Source organism: Coregonus clupeaformis, chromosome 27 (genome assembly GCF_020615455.1).
Source record: "Coregonus clupeaformis isolate EN_2021a chromosome 27, ASM2061545v1, whole genome shotgun sequence".
Lineage (NCBI taxonomy): Eukaryota > Metazoa > Chordata > Actinopteri > Salmoniformes > Salmonidae > Coregonus > Coregonus clupeaformis.
In genome coordinates this window covers 37,016,728-37,037,027 of record NC_059218.1, presented here as the reverse complement: position 1 = coordinate 37,037,027, position 20,300 = coordinate 37,016,728, and the positions used below count along the sequence as shown (strand labels likewise).

General features: G+C 44.4%; 2 protein-coding genes across 2 annotated transcripts in view; one reads left to right on the top strand and one right to left on the bottom strand.

Moving 5' to 3' along the window:
* LOC121542000 (protein phosphatase Slingshot homolog 1) overlaps window positions 1–4,483 on the bottom strand; it is a 44,450-nt gene extending 39,967 nt beyond the window's left edge. The window contains 1 exon segment of the mRNA XM_041851420.2: window positions 4,182–4,483. Coding sequence (XP_041707354.2) covers window positions 4,182–4,244 — 63 coding nt within the window. The 5' untranslated portion in view covers window positions 4,245–4,483.
* A 10,917-nt stretch (window positions 4,484–15,400) lies between these two features.
* On the top strand, window positions 15,401–18,948 carry nsrp1 (nuclear speckle splicing regulatory protein 1). Its single transcript, XM_045207980.1, has 7 exons — window positions 15,401–15,484; window positions 15,949–16,036; window positions 16,386–16,442; window positions 16,578–16,706; window positions 16,979–17,186; window positions 17,302–17,404; window positions 17,686–18,948. Exons 1-7 carry the CDS (start codon window positions 15,465–15,467, stop codon window positions 18,563–18,565), a joined length of 1,485 nt encoding a protein of 494 aa, XP_045063915.1. The 5' UTR covers window positions 15,401–15,464; the 3' UTR covers window positions 18,566–18,948.
* The last annotated feature ends 1,352 nt before the right edge of the window (window positions 18,949–20,300 follow it).

Here is a 20,300-nt window from a genome sequence, read left to right as displayed (position 1 = left end):
AGTTTAATTTTACACTGAAAATGTTTTGCCAATCCCGAAAATGATTTCCAACAAAGATATACATATATTTTTTATATTTTAAAAAATTGCAGTGGGGCCCACAATTTATCAACGGCGATGCACCGCTGTTAAATGCATACAGGGAAAACACTGATCTCCATATTAACAATACAGCTATAACACGTTATACTCTACCTGTATTTATTAAATGCTTCTTTTTTTTTTTGAGGCACATAAGAAGAGAACCATTCATGTGCAGGCTGAGCGAAGACATTATGACCAGAGCCTCAACCTTCAGAACGGAAAATCATGAAGAGTGGGGAGACTGATGTGGGTCAGGGTCAAGGTTACTACTGTGGTCACAGACAGACAATTAAAAATGGTGTGTGTGTGTTGGTCAGTGTGGTCAGATACCAGGAAGTGGTCAGGTTGTTGTGTTTGTCTGGACGGGAAGTAAGAGGAGCAGCACAGATTCCTCCGGTCGGGACATTTACATACATGCAAAACCCTCAGAGTTTGTTTTCCAGTGTGTACGCAAATGTGTGTGTGTAGTTCAAGACATGTCATTTGAGGGGGCAGTGAGATACCCGATTTGTTGGATGATAAACTTCTCAATTATCTTGAAAAAAATTTATACTTAACTGGAAATCAATATCCACCATCGTTAAGACAATGGAAAAATTCTATGCTTCATTATCTAAGTATTGAAAGAGCGTGGGAGATGTCCTCAAATTGCACCATTTTGTTCATGTGGCGGAGAGTAGTGCAGGTACTGGAGATAGGGGTGAGAACAGGTGGGTCTGGGCAGGTGCGATGTTGATGTTTGTGTGCGTCTGTATATGTTTTGTATTGTTTGAAAAATATATAAATAAAAAATAAATGTGTGTGTGTTGTGAGGCATCTGCAGGACAGGAAGAAAATGAGGTGAATCCCCACCGCCCTCAGCCATTCAACGTTTTCCACTTGGACCACTTGGCAGAGAAGGAAGGGTGATCTACTGAGTGCAGGCTTCCCTTTATTCCATGGACTCTTACAGCAGAAGTGTGTCTGGCCCTCAAAGGCCCTCATTGTATACTCCTGAGTGGCACTGTGGTCTAAGGCACTGCATCGCAGTGCTAACTGTGCCACTAGAGATCCTGGTTCGAATCCAGGCTCTGTCGCAGCCGGCCGCGACCGGGAGACTCATGGGCGGCGCACAATTCGTCCAGGGTAGGGGAGGGAATGGCCGGCAGGGATGTAGCTCAGTTGATAGAGCATGGCGTTTGCAACACCAGGGTTATGGGTTCGATTTCCACGGGGGGCCAGTATAAAAACAAAAAACAAATATGTAAGAAAGGCAAAGCTGTCATCTGAGACGGAGAGAGACAGAGAGGAAAGAGAGAGGGTGGAGAGAGAGAAAGAGAGAGAGGGGGGAGAGAGAAAGAGAGAGAGGGGGGACAGAGAGGGGGGCGAGAGAGAGGGGGAGGGGGAGAGAGAGAGCGAGACAGAGAGAGCGAGCGAGAGAGGGGGAGAGAGAGGGGGAGAGAGAGGGGAGAGAGAGAGAGAGAGAGGGGAGAGAGAGAGAGAGAGCGAGACAGAGAGAGCGAGCGAGAGAGGGGGAGAGAGAGGGGAGAGAGAGGGGGAGAGAGAGAGAGAGAGAGGGGGGAGAGAGAGAGAGAGACAGAGAGAGAAGGGGGGTGTAAGAAAGGCAAAGCTGTCATCTGAACTCACTCACAGAACATGTTTGGCTGGGGGAATGCAGAGAGACGTCAATAACAGGGTCACGTCCAAGATCATAATGCTGGTGAGGAACGTTCTGCAACATAACCTCAGTTCACTCTTCTTGTTTTGAGGAACATAAAAGCAAATGACAGGTTGTATTCTTCCTGTCCCCCCAGACCTCTACATCAGCACCTTCTTTGACTCCAAACTGGCTCAACTGGTCGAAACAGACAGTTCAAGGACAGACTGACAACAAGAACTAAAGTAGTGGTAGTGGTTTACCTTCGTTTGAGAGAGGCGTCTTCTGCAACTAAACTGTTACGCCATAAACAGAGGTGCTTCCCTGATAGGCTGACACTGACTGACTCACCAGAGCACAAACACTCATAAACTCTGGTGAGTTTGTGGCATTGACTGGTGTTATGACTAATCAAGCATCCCCATGAGATCAAGATGTTACTCAAAATATGGGCCATCGTGATCTGATAACATCGCTATGAAGTCCTACCATTTCACTTTGGCCCAACAGACTTCTGGTTTCAATGAAAACACAATAGGAGAGCTACACATAACTTGTTGTGTATGGAAATAAAAGGTGAAAATGTGATGATTATTTTTTGTATTTTGTTAAAAAATGTGGGGTTGCTGCAGTTTCTTATTATCTAATGGTGAGAAATGGAGATTAAGAGTACTTCTAAAGGGCAGAGCACCCAACAAGGGGCATACTCCAAGCGAAGTGCACCACTATTATTGCTCCACTTGTTGCATTCAAGAGCTGAAGAGAAAGGTTGAGAGGGATTGACGGTTGCCATAACGACCCAATGTTACGCTTATTTACACTGAGCTGCACTGGGGTCAGAACGCGATCATGGTTACATTAAGACACCGTGGAGCCAGCGCGATATGGATCAGAAAACATACCTCAATGCAGGGATGGGATATGCCACTGTCCTCGAAATTGTACCTTTATCCACACTACTGGGCCGTATGGGCCTCATGCTAGCTAGCAGTAGCCACAGCAGCCATTATGGAATGGTACTTGTGTGAGGTTCGTTTTCTGACCCATATCTCACGCGGGCGCCACGTTATCTCCATGATTGCGTTCTGACCCCAGTGCAGCTCAGTGTAAACAAGCGTAACGGTAGGGTCGGAATATTCTGGCAAGATTGACAGATAAATAGGGGCACAGATACAGCACTGTACCCAAGACAGACACACACACACTTCCTCAATGTATGTTGGCGCAGTGGTCTAAGGCACTGCATCGCAGTGCTAGCTGTGCCACTAGAGATCCTGGTTCGAATCCATGCTCTGCTGTAGCCGGCCGCAACCGGGAGACCAATGGGGCGGCGCACAATTGGCCCAGCGTCGTCCAGGGTAGGGGAGGGAATGGCCGGCAGGGAGGTAGCTCAGTTGGTAGAGCATGGCGTTTGCAACGCCAGGGTTGTGGGTTCGATTCCCATGGGGTATGAAAATTAAAAAGAATAATGTATGCACTAACTGTAAGTCGCTCTGGATAAGAGCGTCTGCTAAATGACGTAAATGTAAATACTTATCTGGCTCTTCTGGCAGCCTACAACTACTGGCACTCACTATTATGCAAGTGACCCTTGGACCATGCAGGAAACCAGAGCACTATTTAGCAATGTGCAGCATGAACTCTTGCTTCCTGATTGTCTGACAGGCTTCTCTAATGAGGCACAGGGCACACGGGCGGTGTATAAAACCGGAACCCGGTTCAGCTGCTTTGCATAGATTGATATAATAGGTCTACACCGGTCAAGGCAATAAACTACTACTTTACATGCCAAGGACACAAAAAGTCTAGAGACGTGTAAATTACCCGCATTCATACGCGTCACGATAACCACAAGGCTTTATTACATGCGGAAGAGCGGGAAATGTGGCTTTAGTTAGTTACTTCTCCAAAGATAACCGGTCACGGTTTATTCCAGGAAACAAAAAATGTCACCAAACCATATTCCTTGTCTGATAGTGTTTTTGGATAATAATAATAATATGCCACTTAGCAGACGACTTGGGGAGGCCAGGTATTCTAGTGAGCGAACCTGCCTATTTTACAGTATACTACAGGTCACTGGCTGATGTGTATAGTAGCCTCGTCTTACCGGCGTGTAGGTTACGTCGCGATGTCAGTAGCAGCTGAGGAAATCCCCCCAGACAAAATGTAGCCTATATTCCTCCTCATGAAACCATACTAAGATGTGATACGATTTAACACTCTCGAATAAACACACGCTTCAATGTCTGTGCTTGGTACATTTGTTGCAACAGTGATAGCTACAATGTATGACATTTAGACGGGTACATTTGCTACTGTATTCCAAAATTAATATACATTTTACGCATGCGTACAAGTACAAAGGCAGTTATGGACAGTCTGCAAAAACAGCGGAAATCAACCCAAAGCTTCGAGCGAGAGATTCGACGGTTTGGGAATCGAAACGATGGTGGCTTACCGAAACACAGGGGCTGGAGCTGGTGCTGGGGGTCGGTGAGCGCTGCACGGTAACCAGCGCCATTCAGCGAACGGGAAACAGATACCTGAGAGAAAGCGACAACGGAAAGACGGTCATAATTGTTTCGTGAGAAACCAGCTGTACCCGGGGTATTCGCTCGCTCGTTCTCAGGCAGCTACCTACTCCCCGGCTATTTCCTCTGTATGGAGGATCAGCGCATGCGCAGCAACCGCCAGCTGTTAATTCCGATTAACCCGTGCTGGAAACAGACAAAGCAGCAGACAAGACACCAGAGGGGAATACAGCGCATTCGGAAAGTATTCAGACCCCCTTCACGTTTTCCACATTTTGTTACGTTACAGACCTATTCTAAAATGGTTTAAATTGTTTTTATTCCTCATCAATCTACACACAATACTACATAATGACAAAGCAAAAACAGGTTTTTCCAAATATTTGCAAATGTATAAAAAATAAAAAATAAACAGAAATATAACATTTACATAAGTATTCAGACCCTTTACTCAGTACTTTGTTTAACCACCTTTGGCATCGATTACAGCCTCGAGTCTTCTTGGGTATGACGCTACAAGCTTGGCACACCTGTATTTGGGGAGTTTCTCCCATTCTTCTCTGCAGATCCTGTCAAGCTCTGTCAGGTTGGATGGGGAGCGTCGCTGCACAGCTATTTTCAGTTCTCTCCAGACATGTTCGATCGGGTTCAAGTCCAGGCTCTGGCTGGGCCACTCAAGGACATTCAGAGACTTTTCCCAAAGCCACTCCTGTGTTGTCTTGGCTGTGTGCTTAGGGTCGTTGTCCTGTTGGAAGGTGAACCTTACATTTACATCATTTAGCAGATGCTCTTATCCAGAGCTACTTACAAATTGGTGCATTCAACTTATGATAGCCAGTGGGACAACCACTTTTTTTCTGCTATTTTTTTATGGGGGGTGGGGGGGGGTGCCAGAGCAGCAAATAGCTTTGACTGGGCTGAGCGGGAACTGTGCTTCCGTAGAGGTAGGGGAGCTAGCAGGCCAGAGGTGGATGAACATAGTGCCCTCGTTTGGGTGTAGGGTCTGATCAGAGCCTGAAGGTAAGGAGGTGCCGTTCTCCTCACAGCTCTGTAGGCAAGCACCATGGTCTTGTAGTAGAAGCGAGCCTCAACTGGAAGCCAGTGGAGTGTGCGGAGGAGTGGGGTGACATGAGAGAACTTGGGAAGGTCGAACACCAGACGGGCTGCGGCATTCTGGATAAGTTGTAGGGGTTTAATGGCACAGGCAGAGAGCCCAGCCAACAGCGAGTTGTAGTAATCCAGACGGGAGATGACAAGTGCCTGGATTAGGACCTGTGCCGCTTTCTGTGTAAGGTAGGGTTGTACTCTGCGAATGTTGTAGAGCATGAACCTGCAGGATCGGGTCACTGCTTTGATGTTAGCGGAGAACGACAGGGTGTTGTCCAGGGTCATGCCAAGGTTCTTTGCACTCTGGGAGGAGGACACAATGGAGTTGTCAACCGTGATGGCGAGATCATGGAGCGGGCAGTCCTTCCCCGGGAGGAAGAGCAGCTCTGTCTTGCCAAGGTTCAGCTTGAGGTGGTGATCCGTCATCCACACTGATATGTCTGCCAGACATGCAGAGATGCGATTCGCCACCTGGTAATCAGAAGGGGGAAAGGAGAAAATTAATTGTGTGTCGTCTGCGTAGCAATGATAGGAGAGGCCATGTGAGGATATGACAGAGCCAAGTGACTTGGTGTATAGAGAGAATAGGAGAGGGCCTAGAACTGAGCCATCGGGGACACCAGTGGTGAGAGCACGTGGTGCGGAGACAGATTCTCGCCACGCCACCTGGTAGGAGCGACCTGTCAGGTAGGACGCAATCCAAGAGTGAGCAGCACCGGAGATGCCCAACTCGGAGAGGGTGGAGAGGAGGATCTGATGGTTCACAGTATCAAAGGCAGCGGATAGGTCTAGAAGGATGAGAGCAGAGTTTGAGGTCCTGAGTGCTCTGGAGCAGGTTTTCATCAAGGATCTCTCTGTACTTTGCTCCATTCATCTTTCCCTTGATCCTGACTAGTCTCCCAGTCCTTGCCACTGAAAAACAGCCCCACAGCATGATGCTGTCACCACCATGCTTCACTGTAGGGATGGTGCCAGGTTTCCTCAAGACGTGACGCTTGGCGTTCAGGCCAAAGAGTTCAATCTTGGTTTCATCAGACCAGAGAATCTTGTTTCTCATGGTCTGAGAGTCATTTAGGTGCCTTTTGGCAAACTCAAAGCGGGCTGTCATGTGCCTTTTACTGAGGAGTGGTTTCCGTCTGGCCACTCTACCATAAAGGCTTGATTGGTGGAGTGCTGCAGAGATGATTGTCCTTCTGGAAGTTTCTCCCATCTCCACAGAGGAACTATAGAGCTCTGTCAGAGTGACCATCGGGTTCTTGGTCACCTCCCTGACCAAGGCCCTTCTCCCCCGATTGCTCAGTTTGGCCAGGCAGCCAGCTCTAGGAAGGGTCTTGGCAGTTCCAAACTTCTTCCATTTAAGAATGGAGGCCACTGTGTCCTTGGGGACCTTCAATGCTGCAGAATTGTTTTGGCACCCTTCCCCAGATCTGTGCCTCGACACAATCCCGTCTACGAACAATTCCTTCGACCTCATGGCTTGGTTTTTGCTCAGACATGCACTGTCAACTGTGGGACCATATATAGACAGGTATGTGCCTTTCCAAATCATGTCCAATCAATTGAATATACCACAGGTGGACTCCAATCAAGTTTTAGAAACATTTCAAGGATGATCAATGGAAACAGGATGCACCTGAGCTAAATTTCGAGTCTCATAGCAAAGGGTATGAATACTTGTAAATAAGGTATTTCTGTTATTTTTTTTTTTATACATTAGCAAAAATGTCTAAACACCTGTTTTTGTTTTGTCATTATGGGGTATTGTGTGTAGATTGATGAAGAAATGTTTTTATTTAATCAATTTTAGAATAAGGCTGTAACGTTTTTAAAAATGTGGAAAAACTGAAGGGTTCTAATAACTTTCCGAATGCACAGAACTACAAAGTAGGATCAATGAGTTAGCCAGCTAATGAGTTAGCCAGCTAACTTGTCTAAATATTCTGAAATAACTTGTTATTTTATTTTAAAAATAAGCTTGAAATGGGCATAGTCTAATTGATTCAACAACCAAAAACACCTATCTATGTTTAATTTTCTTAATGAACCAGAAAATCAATAATATATATATATATATATATATATATATATATATATATATTTAAATCAAAGTTAGCTGGCTAACTCATTGAGCCTTCTATGTAGTATACCTCTAAATGTGTAGGCTATGAAGTGATTTCCCACACTCTCCATCTAGAATAATAATAAACAAGGCTGTCTGACTTGTTTTCTGCTGAATCGACATTGTAATTTTAGTCATTTAGTATTCATCTTAAGAGAGCTAGGTGAGACAACCACAGGTCACAGTCATAGGTATGTACAGTACCAGACAAAAGTTTGGACACACCTACTCATTCCAGGGTTTTTCTTTATTTTTAATATTTTCTACATTGTAGAATAATAGTGAAGACATCAAAACTATGAAATAACACATATGGAATCATGTAGTAACCAAAAAAAGTGTTAAACAAATCAAAATATATGTTATATTTGAGATTCTTTCAGATGTTCACGGAAGATAGGCAGGGACTCTGCTGTCCTAACTTCAGGGGGAAGCTGGTGCCACCACTGGGGTGTCAGGACAGAGAAGAGGCAGGAGCTGCCCTCCCGTAGGGGTGGGAGGGCCAAGAGACCAGAGCTGGCAGAACAGAGTGCTCGGGTTGGGGTGTAGGGTTTGAGCATAGCCTGAAGGTAGGATGGGGCAGTTCCTCTTGCTTCTCTGTAGGCAAGTACCATGCTCTTGTAGTGGATGCGAGCTTCGACTGGAAGCCAGTGGAGTGTGCTGAGAAGCGGGGTGACATGGGAGAACTTACTTATTTTTTTGTGTGCTTTGAAGCGCTTTGAGAGTCTTTGAAAAGCGCTATATAAGTTGAATAAATTATTATTATATGCAGTGGGTCTTCAGGACAAGGGTTTGGATTGAAACCCTACATTATCCACTATCAGCTCAGTTTTGAACTAGTGAGCGTGGTGAATCTGACAGAGGGAGAAAGTCAAGACTGTGTTTCTTGGCTCCTGTGGCACAAGACTCTGCCTCACTGCCTGTCTGAGCGTTCACTATGCTGCTACTCTCTTTAACCACAAGTAGGTAGAAGTTGCCAATAAATACAAATCAGTTTTTGTTTTCCCAGTTTAATAGATGAGATCAGGACAAGGGTGGGCAAACTACGGCCTGCGGGCCCATTCAATCCAGATCCGGCCTGTGGGAATTAGTACTATTTTATTGGGGGGCGGGGGGGAATATTTTGTATTTAAAAAAACACTCCAGCCCACTCTTGAAAATATAAAACTAGATACAAAGTATGTAAAATTATAATGGACCTATATAAACTAAAAGTATGTGGACACCCCTTCAAATTAGTGGATTCAGCTATTTCAGCCACACCCGTTGCTGACAGGTATATAAAATCAAGCACACAACCATGCAATCTCCATAGACAAACATTGGCAGTAGAATGGCCTTACTGAAGAGCTCAGTGACTTCTCAACCCTCATAGGATGCCACCTTTCCAACAAGTCAGTTCGTCAAATTTCTGCCCTGCTAGAGCTGCCTGGTCAACTGTAAGTGCTGTTATTGTGAAGTGGAAACGTCTAGGAGCAACAACGGCTCAGCCACGAAGTGGTAGGCTACACAAGCTCACAGAATGGGACCGCCGAGTGCTGAAGCGAGTAGCGCGTAAAAATAGTCTGTCCTCGGTTGCAACACTCACTACAGAGTTCCAAACTTGCCTCTGCAAGCAACGTCAGCACAAGAACTGTTCGTCGGGAGCTTCATGAAATGGGTTTCCATGGCCGAGCAGCTGCACACAAGCCTAAGATCACCATGCGCAATGCCAAGCGTCGGCTGGAGTGGTGTAAAGCTCGCTGCCATTGGACTCTGGAGCAGTGGAAACACGTTATCTGGAGTGATGAATCACGCTTCACCATCTGGCAGTCCAACGGACAAATCTGGGTTAGGCTGATGCCAGGAGAACGCTACCTACCCGAATGCATAGTGCCAACTGTAAAGTTTGGTGGAGGAGGAATAATGGTCTGGGGCTGTTTTTCATGGTTCGGGCTAGGCCCCTTAGTTCCAGTGAAGGGAAATCTTAACGCTACAGCATACAATGACATTCTAGGTTCTCTGGTCAAAAGTAGTGCACTATATAGGGAATAGGGTGCCATTTGGGACACACTCTGTATTCACACCATCCACACACACAGCTGTCATGTCAGCAGGAAGTGTTTCGTCACCTCCACCACTTCCTCTTCCTGTAGCCCCTATCCCCCATAATACAATGTGCTCAACAACAGCAATATAGGTCTACATAAACAATATAGTGTGCATTGTCCTATAAGTCTGGCTATGTTCAAATGTCTGTTTTGTTTTAAAGGATGATTCTGATGCAAAACAAATGTCCCCTTTAGTAATAATAAAGTTTTGTTTATACTACCAATACGCACAGGGACAACACCTGTTTACTCTGAATCAGACACACATGAGCAAACATCCAATGTAAATAGATTTGAGCCTAAACCACTGTGCTTTATCTCCATGAGAGGGTTTTGCTGCTCTGTCGAGTCTTCTTCAACAGAGAAGCAAACCCTTTATGGCCCCACCTACTTCAGTGCTTAGCAACATGCAAGCGCTATATCACACACACACACACACACACACACCGGTTCAGTGAGGTCAACAGAGCCCTGGAGAAAGAAAGAGAGAGAGCTCTGGGGTTTATCAAATGGAAGCAAACCTAAACAGAACCAACATTTTTCCAGAAACACTTGTTTTTCGTTTTGCTAGGATGTGTGCTAATGAATACACTCCTGCTCTAGCTATCCATCCATCCCTGGTAGTCCCTCTGCCTGAGTAGCAGAGTCTCTCTGTCTTTGTGAGAGGATAAGCACAGTGGCAGCAGAGAGTAGGGCAGATGAGATTTGGATTACGACAGGGATAATGGGGTTGAGGTTTACAGTCACTCAGGAGAGACAACAGAAGAGTCAGGAGGGTATCAAAGCCTCAGCTTTAATCACAGGGGGAGCTCTCTGAGCACACTGATCTCAGCAGAGATAATGACAATCAGAGAGAGAGTGAGAAAGTGTGGGTATTAGTGGTATGGTATTACTAAGGAGAACTGGCATGGTGGTGGAGAGTCAACAACCCATGAAATTGTTAAGGTAATTAAATGCAATAAAGAACTTTCTTTTTTAATTTCCAGCCTTCCTCATCTCCGAATCAGAATTATCGGTTGTGCTGTAGCCCAAAGGTTGGCAGATAGCGATATTGAGTCGTTCCCTCTTACTGTCCAAAGGGAATGCATGCATGCAGCCGGCTATACACTCTTATCCCCAATTTAATGGCGAGAAGACGGGAAAAAAAACGGGTATACTTTCTTTATTAAACACCATTTTCCACAACCATGCTAGATTAGCTAATGCTAGTCCCGAATGTTGCGTATCGCGTTCAGCCAATCAGGTTGCAGCAGTCTGTTTTTTCACCCCTGGTCTGATGTTTCAAAATAAAAGACTGCTGCAACTTGATTGGCTGAACACGATACGCAACGTCCAGGACTAGCATTAGCTAATCTAGCATGGTGGTGGAAAATTGTGTTTCATAAAGAAATGTAAGGAGGAAATCGACGCCTTTGCATCCTGAATGGAGAATGTTTTATGTACGAACCGGTCCACGAGGGATACGAGTGTATAGCCGGCTGCATGCATTCCCTTTGGACAGTAAGATGAAACAACTCAATATCGCCATCTGCCAGCCTTTGGGCCAAGTCAGGGATCATCAACTAGATTAAGCCGTGGGCCAATATTTTCTTGAGCGGATGGTCGTGGGGCCGGAACATAATAAATAAATAAATAATATTTTGACTGCAAATTGACCGCAAGAAGCCCAAAAATATATAATATTGGACGAAAACATAATCATTTCAAACCTTGGTTACATTTGGGGACATTGCCCTGCGTAGGGGGCTGTCTTTCGGATGGGATGTTAAAACGGGTGTCCTGATTCTCTGTGGTCATTCAAATTCCCATGGCACTTGTTGTAAGAGTAGGGGTGTTCACCCAGGTGTCATGGCTAAATTCCCAACCTGACCACATTCCATCATGACCACCAAATCATCCCCCTCATTCCTAATTGGCATATATCACTCCTCACCTCTCCACCTGATAGCTGATGTGTGGTGAGAGTTCTGGCAGAAAAATGGTTGCCATGCATCACTGAGGTGGGTGCTACACATTGATGAGGTGAGTTTCCCCCTACTATGTAAAGCGCTTTGAGTACCTCAGTTTGTAGAAAAGTGCTATATAAATCCAATAAATTATTATGAATTATTCTTATTTGTATACATTCACGTCTCTCTATTATGCGTGGGAATACTTTGGAACAGATTTCCAAAATAAAAATCACTTGAAGCTGATTTCCTGGTGTTTTCACAGTCTTTTATGTACAACAATGAGCTAAAAAATTTATAAATCATAATTGCTCAGAAAACTTGGGGGGCCAAATAAAACCACCCGCGGGCCAAATTCGGCCCGCAGGCCGCCAGTTGGGGAACTCTGGGCAAGGTTGTGCCAGAGAGGAAAAGGCGAAGCGAGAGGGATAACTGGGCCCAAATCAGACTTCTCCAGCAGATGGCGTCTTTTCGTTTTTTTCATTCACCAAGCAAGGAGTTTTTGTATGGAGGTCACTGAGAGTGTCAAATTTGGGTTAAGGAGAAAAATGAATGGCTTTTTGCTACGTGTGGTTTATTTAATCGAATAGAAGTGTCATAATGCTTAGGTTGTTACAAGTGTACTGATATAAGTAGGACACTTTACATTTTTGAGAAAAAACACTATATTAGAGTTGTGCCTGCCTGTTATTCACACTCATATCGCCCCTCTCATTGGCTAGAATGGTCCCACCTGATCTTGCCTCCTCCCGACTGCCTTCCATTTTTAAAAACATTTATTTTCATTGCTAGAGCGGCCACTTGCGTATCTGGTCAATATAATGGATAATCTGTGGTTGTGCTTCATTTGGCCAAAGATTATGGATATACTGACAAGATACTTGTCTCTCTGCCCAAACAATGGTAGTCGTTGTCCACAAAGCGGCACGGCGGGCAGTCAAGCTCCCGCCTATTCCTCTCTTTGGATTGGTGGGGACATCTCATTATTTTAATATATTTTTGAATATTCTATGAGAGTTGTTGACGTCAACCGCCTATATTCAATGGAGAGAGACGCTATGCGAATAGCCCCTTGTCATGAATATGCATAGCCATCTCGAGACAACGCCGATATATGTCATGTGTCCTTATATCAGTACACTCATAACAACCTAAGCATTACGAAACTTCAATTCGGTCAAATAAACCTAATGTAGCAAATAAGCCGTTACATTTTTTGTTCACCAAATTCGACATTCTCTCAATAGGCAGGTTTCCATTCACCCAGGTTTAAATCAAATCAAATGTTATTTGTCACAAGCGCCTAATACAACAGGTGTAGACCTTACCGTAGACCTTACCGTGAAATGATTACTTACAAGCCCTTAACCAACGATGCAGTTTTAAGAAAATCAAATCAAATAAAGTTAAGAAAATATTTACTAAATAAACTAAAGTAAAAAAAATAAAAAAGTAACACAATTAAATAACAATAATGAGGCTATATACAAGGGGTACCGGTACTGAGACAATGTGCGGGGGTACAGGTTAGTCCAGGTAATTTGTACATGTAGGTAGGGGTAAAGTGACTATGCATAGATAATAAACAGCGAGTAGCAGCAGTGTAAAAACAAAGGGGGTTGTCAATGCAAATAGTCCGGGTGGCCATTTGATTAATTGTTCAGCAGTTTTATGGCTCGGGGGTAGAAGCTGTTAAGGAGCCTTTTGGACCTAGACTTGGCGCTCTGGTACCGCTTGCAGTGCAGTGGCAGAGAGAAAAGCAATGTCGCAACAAAAAATAATAATTGTCAAATGTGTAATGGAAACGGCAGATATAGGATACAATATTTGTATCCGTTCGACTGCTGGATTTTTCTTTTGTCAAACTTCTTTATTGTGCCAAATTATGGTAGAAACGGTTTTTCGAATAAATTATGATTGCCGAATACTTTTGAAGGATGCGGAGCACGTGATGTCATCACATACCTATAAGCTCCACTCCACATTTAATTCTAAATTCCTACTGCTTGCAAATGTATTTTTTTTTTAAAGGTATCTTTGCAGGACAAGGATTGTCCTGACTTTCAAGAATGCCTGAATTGCTACACCTCACTATTCTGGTTGGCTGGCAAATTTCACCATCCAATTATTTCAGGTCTACAGAAGTGCAGGTGTGCCATGGCACAGACCGTGGCGATACGTTGGCACATGAGAATTATTAGAATATGGCAAATATTAGTCAATTATTAGATTCTATCCATGCTGGCTTTCACGGGCTACCTGAGACATCATGAGAGAGGAGAGCTATTGGGTGTGCAGGCTTTTGTTCGAGCCCCGCTCTAACACACCACACTGCCTAAACATCAGCTGCTCAACAGGACCTTGATAAGCCCGGCTCTAACACACCACACTGCCTAACATCAGCTGCTCAACAGGACCTTGCTAAGCAGACTTGGGTGTGTTTCAGGGCTGGATCAAAAGCATGCACACCCCAGTAGCTCTTTTATACAGTAGCCTAACAGTGCAGTTATTCTACTTTGTGGGGGGTTAAGTGCCTTGATCAAGGGCACAACGGCAGGAGATAGTAGGCCAAAATGGGATCAGAGAGCAGCAGCCTTCTAGTGTCAATACCACATTTATGTTGACTTTTTATTTCGGCTACATAAAGAGCCACCAATTATTGTTCATGGAAATATGCTTAATAGTCATGGAGGAGAAGTCATGTAAAAGTCATGACATTCCATCTGTCAAAATGTGTATGAACCCTTAACCCTTTATTTAGTGAATAATCATTGGTCTCTATAGGATAATGTCATTTGGGAATTTCTATATTCTAGTATTTCTAGTATTCTAATGGCCCGACTTGAAAAAATACATCTCCTCCTCCTTTTTTCATCCCAAACAAATAGGTGGAAGGACATAGGCTACAGGCTGTCTCCAAAATATTAATGCGCAATTTGCCAAATGGGCAATTGTAACACTTCAACCACTACATTTTTATTCGACACTGTAGGTTTTTGCGAAGAAAATAAAACGTTTGTGTGACGTCATTAAGTCCAGCTGTTTTCATCGACGCAAGATAGTTAAAATGGAAACTCACCCTAGCCGACAATTGTCGCATCTATTTTCTATGCGAACTTTTAAAATGTCGACAACAACAACAAAAAAATCACTGGACAAGTTAATGGAAACATCTAGTAACCTCCATACACAAACTCTTCGCTTGGTGAGCGAAAGAAACGAAACAATGGCACCTGCTGGAGAAGACAGATTTTAGGCCGAGTTGGACAACTCGCTTCGCCTCTTCTTCTGAATTGGCAGTGGAAGTGACGGGTTTCCACTAGTTACCACAGCCACAAAGCCAAAATGAGCTTTATCGTCAAAATTCATGAAAAAACATTGCTTTAAGGTTAGGGTTAGGCATAAGGTTAGCAGTGTGGTTAAGGTTAGGGTTAGGTTAAAAATCTGATTTTAAGAATATAAATGATAGAAATAGGCGGGGGTTATGACTTTGTGCTTGTGGTAACTAGTCACGTGTCCTGTGTCCAAGCAATCATCTTTGTTGATTCTCTCTAGACCTGCTGGAGTTTACTAGCTAGGTACATTTACAGACAGGCCTTTGCTGATAAAGTATTAATAGAGATTGTTTTACTCGGTCCAATAAACGGAGCCTACTAAAACGTAGACCCTGAAATTTCCATCTGAACGACTCTTCTCCAATGCGCTGCAATGTTGAGCGTCTGATCTTAATCTGATTATTGGTATGTGGCACTTTCGCTATATACAGCGACGAGGACAAGGCTCCCGATTAATTGAGCGAATATAACAGTCTTATATTTATGTATATAAACTTGGCTGTATTGCACATGTTTTTGGTAATTTATAATTATTTTTGAAGGCTTAATCTTTTATTTTAGCTTGCCAACGAATCTGCCGCAGCGGGTCAGAGATATTTCAAGGAGCAAGATGGCGGCACCTGGTAAACAGTAAGTAGAAATGGACACTACAAAACGTTTATTGTATCGTAGCTAGCTAGCTATTTATAATACAAACGTGTTTATTTGTTGGTTATTTCTCCGCTGTTGCTTATTCTGTTCACCGTGTGCTATGACTGGACACACTAAAAGCAGCAATGTATGCACGACCATGCACGCCACCACCAACAACATTGTTAGCTACTTGCTAGCTATCAAGTTAGCAAACGGTAGCAGCCAGTCTGTCCCTCAGTGCCACCTTCATACAATCAATGAAGTCTTTGTTGCAAATTAAACAGTTAAGTAGTTAGGCTACATTTAGAGAAGAGAACACAAACCTGATTTGGCCTAGATTATAGATCACGGAAATTCTGTTAATTTTTCATAACGTAGAGTTTATGTCTAGCTAGTTAGTTTTCCACTTTCTTTCTTTCAAATGTTCGTGCTTGCTATCCATTCATGTCACCTGTTCCCAGGTACGGCCTGATCATACCCCAGAAGAGAGCGTCTAAGACAGCCACCTTGCCCAGACCCTCAGTGTTTGGGGATGACTCTGATGAAGAGGTAGGAACAGGGTCTGAATGTCTATCTCTTATTGTATCCTATTGAGATATGCTGATAGTTAGTCTCGCGGGGCCATCCTTCCAAATCTTGTCTCGTTTACTTGTGAGAAGCCAGGGTTTTCTGAGACTAACTTGTAGTAAACTCTTTTGCAAGGAAGCCTAAGAAGATTACATAGTGTGTGGGTTACAGATCATTCAGATTCACCTTTGTCCAGAAGTCAGTGAAGTTTCTCCACTTATTTTACTCATACCCTTTGTGGCATCTGGTGAGATGAGTGTGAGTGAGTTGCAAGCTTTGCCAAATGATTGAAGTTCTATCAGAAGTGATGTTGTGTGATCCTGTCTTCCAGACCTCGGTTGGGGAAAGTTTGCAGAAGGAGGCTCTGAAGAAGAGGATGATGAAACAGGTGAGTGAAGGGAGGGATGGATGGAGAAATGAATGAATGAGAAACCTCAGGTGCTAACAACAAATTCTCCAGAAGTTGCTTCTTGATGTATTTTGTGACCGAGACCCATCTTTCTCTCCTGTGTGTGTGTATCAGACACGTCTGGAGATGCAGAAGGCTCTAGAGCAGGACAGCAGTGTGTATGACTATGATGGTGTCTATGATGACATGCAGAAACAGAGGCAGGAGAGCAGTAAGAAACTACTGGGAGGAACCGACAGGAAGGTACAGCAGAACCAAATCAACCCCCGGCCTCCTCCCACCTTTTCAAATCTTCTCCTCTCGGGACTTGTAATTTGCTATTCTTTCCATTTCAATCCACCTTTCCTTCACTTTTTCACTTGCCCCCCTCCCCCCCTGCCCTTTTCCTCTCCTCACGATTTAATTGTGTTTTTTCTCCATTCAGCCTTTCTTTTGTCACTTATGTCCACCCGCTCTACTCACCCTTCCTCTCCTCTTTCTCCTCTCATACTGCTCTCTCTCCTTTCTCTCCATAGCCAAAGTACATCAACCAGCTGCTGCAAGCGGTGGAGGAGAGGAAGAAGGAGCAGGAACGGAGAGATGAGAGGAAGATCCAGAAGGAGAGAGAGGCGGAGGGCGAGCAGTTTGCAGACAAGGAGGCTTACGTCACCTCAGCCTACAGACAGAAACTCAAGGAGAGACAGGAGGAGCTGGAAAAAGAAAAGAGAGAGGCAGCGATGGAAGGTGAGAGAGACTATGCTGTGTGTGTGAACATAGATGTGTGTGTGGGAGAAACTGTGTTATGAATCCGGTAGTTTATAGAATAAACAAAGCCATGCTGTTTGTATTGTGTGTCTAGCTGCCCTGGATGTGAAGAAGCAGAAAGACCTTAGTGGTTTCTACAGACACCTTCTGAACCAGACCGTAGGAGAGGAGGCCATACCAGACCGCTCTGTACCGAGGTTAGAGTTCACAAACACAGCGAAAATATCTCTTATCCTTTACTACCGGTATGTGTACATAAACATTAGATTGAACCCCCCCCCGCCCCCTCTCTCTCTCTCTCTCTCTCTCTCTCTCTCTCTCTCTCTCTCTCTCTCTCTCTCTCTCTCTCTCTCTCTCTCTCTCTCTCTCTCTCTCTCTCTCTCTCTCTCTCTCTCTCTCTCTCTCTCTCTCTCTCTCTCTCTCTCTCTCTCTCTCTCTCTCTCTCTCTCTCTCTCTCTCTCTCTCTCTCTCAATGCAGGGATCAGAGTTTGAAGGCAGTTAAGACAGAAGCTCCGTCCCCACCGCCTTTACCTCCCTCACAAGACCACGCCCCCAGTTCCCATAGCGACAGCGAGGAGGGGCAGGATCAGAAGGCAGGGTTCAGTAAGCTGGCCCCTGGTGCCAAACGCCACTACAGACAGAGGTCCCCTTCCTCTGGGAGTGGAGAAGAGGAGCGAGAGAAGGATAGAGAGAGAGAAAAGAAGAGACACAGAGACCAAGGAAGGGAGAGAGACAGAGAGCGAGACAGAGACCAAGGAAGGGAGAGGGAGAGGGACAGAGAGAGGAACGGAGAGAGAGACAGGGAGGACAGGCATGGTGGACGGAGAGATGAGAAGGATCGAAGAAGGGAGAGGGATAGAGATAGGGAGGAGGACAGGAGCAGGGGGAGGAGGGATAAAGAGAGAGAGGAGAGGCACGGGAGCCCGAAAGACAGAGAGAAGGAGAGCGGGGAGAAAGAGAAACAAAGGGAGCTAGACGAAGACAAGGGGAGAGAAAGGGACAAGGGCAGGGAGAAAGAGAGGAGCAGGGATGGAGACAAGGAGAAGATGATAAAAACAGACAGAAAATATGAAAAGGTAGGAGAGGGGTCAGAGAAGAAGGGGAAGGAGGGAGAGGGGTCAGAGAAGAAGGGGAAGGAGGTAGAGGGGTCAGAGAAGGAGGGAGAGGGGTCAGAGAAGAAGGGGAAGGAGGGAGAGGGAACAGAGAAGCGTGGGAAGGAGGGAGAGGAGGAGAGTAAAGTGAGTAAGTTTGTCAAGCGTAGCAGTGAGCAGACCGTGACCTCAGCCAGAGACAGATACTTGGCCCGACAGATAGCACGCTCAGCCACCAAGACATACATAGAGAAGGAGGAGGACTGAACACACACAAACGGTGACAGCTGTGACTGTGTGTTGACGTAGAGGGTGACCGATGAACTGAGACACGTCAACAGATATGTGTGTGTGTAAACTTCTTTCTCTAATACACTGGACGGACCCACCAAATAAGAGTGCGTCTCATGGTTCTGCTGTCTGGGGAGAGAGATGGTGTGGTAGAGAGTGATTTGAATGAGAGAATGCAGGACTCGAGTTAAGTGAGAGGGTGAATAAGCAATTTAAACATTGAGTGTGAGTGAGTTGCCCCACACCAGGGAACTATGTGTTTTTGTTGAATATTTCTGTTATATTTCTGGTTTTTTTCCTCCTGATGGAAAGAAAACCGTACTTCCTGTTTATGTTGTGTTAATAAACGCTTGCAGATATGGCTGGTGTATTGGCAGTCATTTGCTCTCATATATTCACAATTTATCTGTCATACTTTGAACGTTAATATGGGCTATCCCTGGGGCTATGACAGCTGTAATGACTGTTTAACATAGTTTACTGAACCCAGTTGCTATCTTTACATACCCATTCATGATTTAATATACCCCCAATCACTATCTTATATACCAGTTATATATAGATAGAAATGTGTTTCTGTGATTGAATGGGACTGATTGTGTCCCTCTGATGTAATCACATGCAGTAGTCTCAGTCCAACAGAGCAGAACATGTCTGTAGTTGTTGACATGTTTGGGAACAAAAATAATAACATGTTTTCACAACGAAACATATTTCATTAAACTGTTGACAGCACTTCTTTCTGCACGCTGGAGAAAGGAATGAAGGAGAGAGAGGAGGAGATGGAAACGCACAGTGGTGAGATATTCTGTAGTTAAAGGTAATGTGTCAGCCTATTAACTATGAAAATGTGAAAAATGCCCAATTAGGCTATCCAAAATCAAATACAAATTCACTGTAATTGTAGGCTGACTCTAAGCCGCCCTGCACAATCAATGAACCAACAGCACCGCATAGGCCTGCCTGTATGTTCTCTCCCAGACTCATGAATAGAAAGTTTGGAGCGTACAATAACGTAACCAGTCCATCCAGTTTGCATAATAATACAGGCCACACTCAAAGCGATTTCTAGAATTGGTTTAATTTTGGAGTATAGGCTAGACCAATTATCTACCGAAGAAATGTGTTTAATATATGTGGTAGGTTATGTATGGTATAACGGTAATATATATATATATATTGTTTTTTTTGGGGGGGAGGGCTTGGGCTCATACAGTTGAAGTTGGAAGTTTACATACACTTAGGTTGGAGTCATTAAAACTAATTTTCCAACCACTACACACATTTCTTGTTAACAAACTATAGTTTTGGCAAGTCGGTTAGGACATCTATTTTGTGCATGACACAAGTAATTTTTCCAACAATTGTTTACATACAGATTATTTCACTTATAATTCACTGTATCACAATTCCAGTGGGTCAGAAGTTTACGTACACTAAGTTGACTGTGCCTTTAAACAGCTTGGAAAAAGTCCAGAAAATTATGTCATGGCTTTAGAAGCTTCTGATAGGCTAATTGACATCATTTGAGTCAATTGGAGGTGTACCTGTGGATGTATTTCAAGGCCTACCTTCAAACTCAGTGCCTCTTTGCATGACATCATGGGACAATCAAAAGAAATCAGCCAAGACCTCAGCAAAAAATTGTAGACCTCCACAAGTCTGGTTCATCCTTGGGAGCAATTTCCAAACGCCTGAAGGTACCACATTC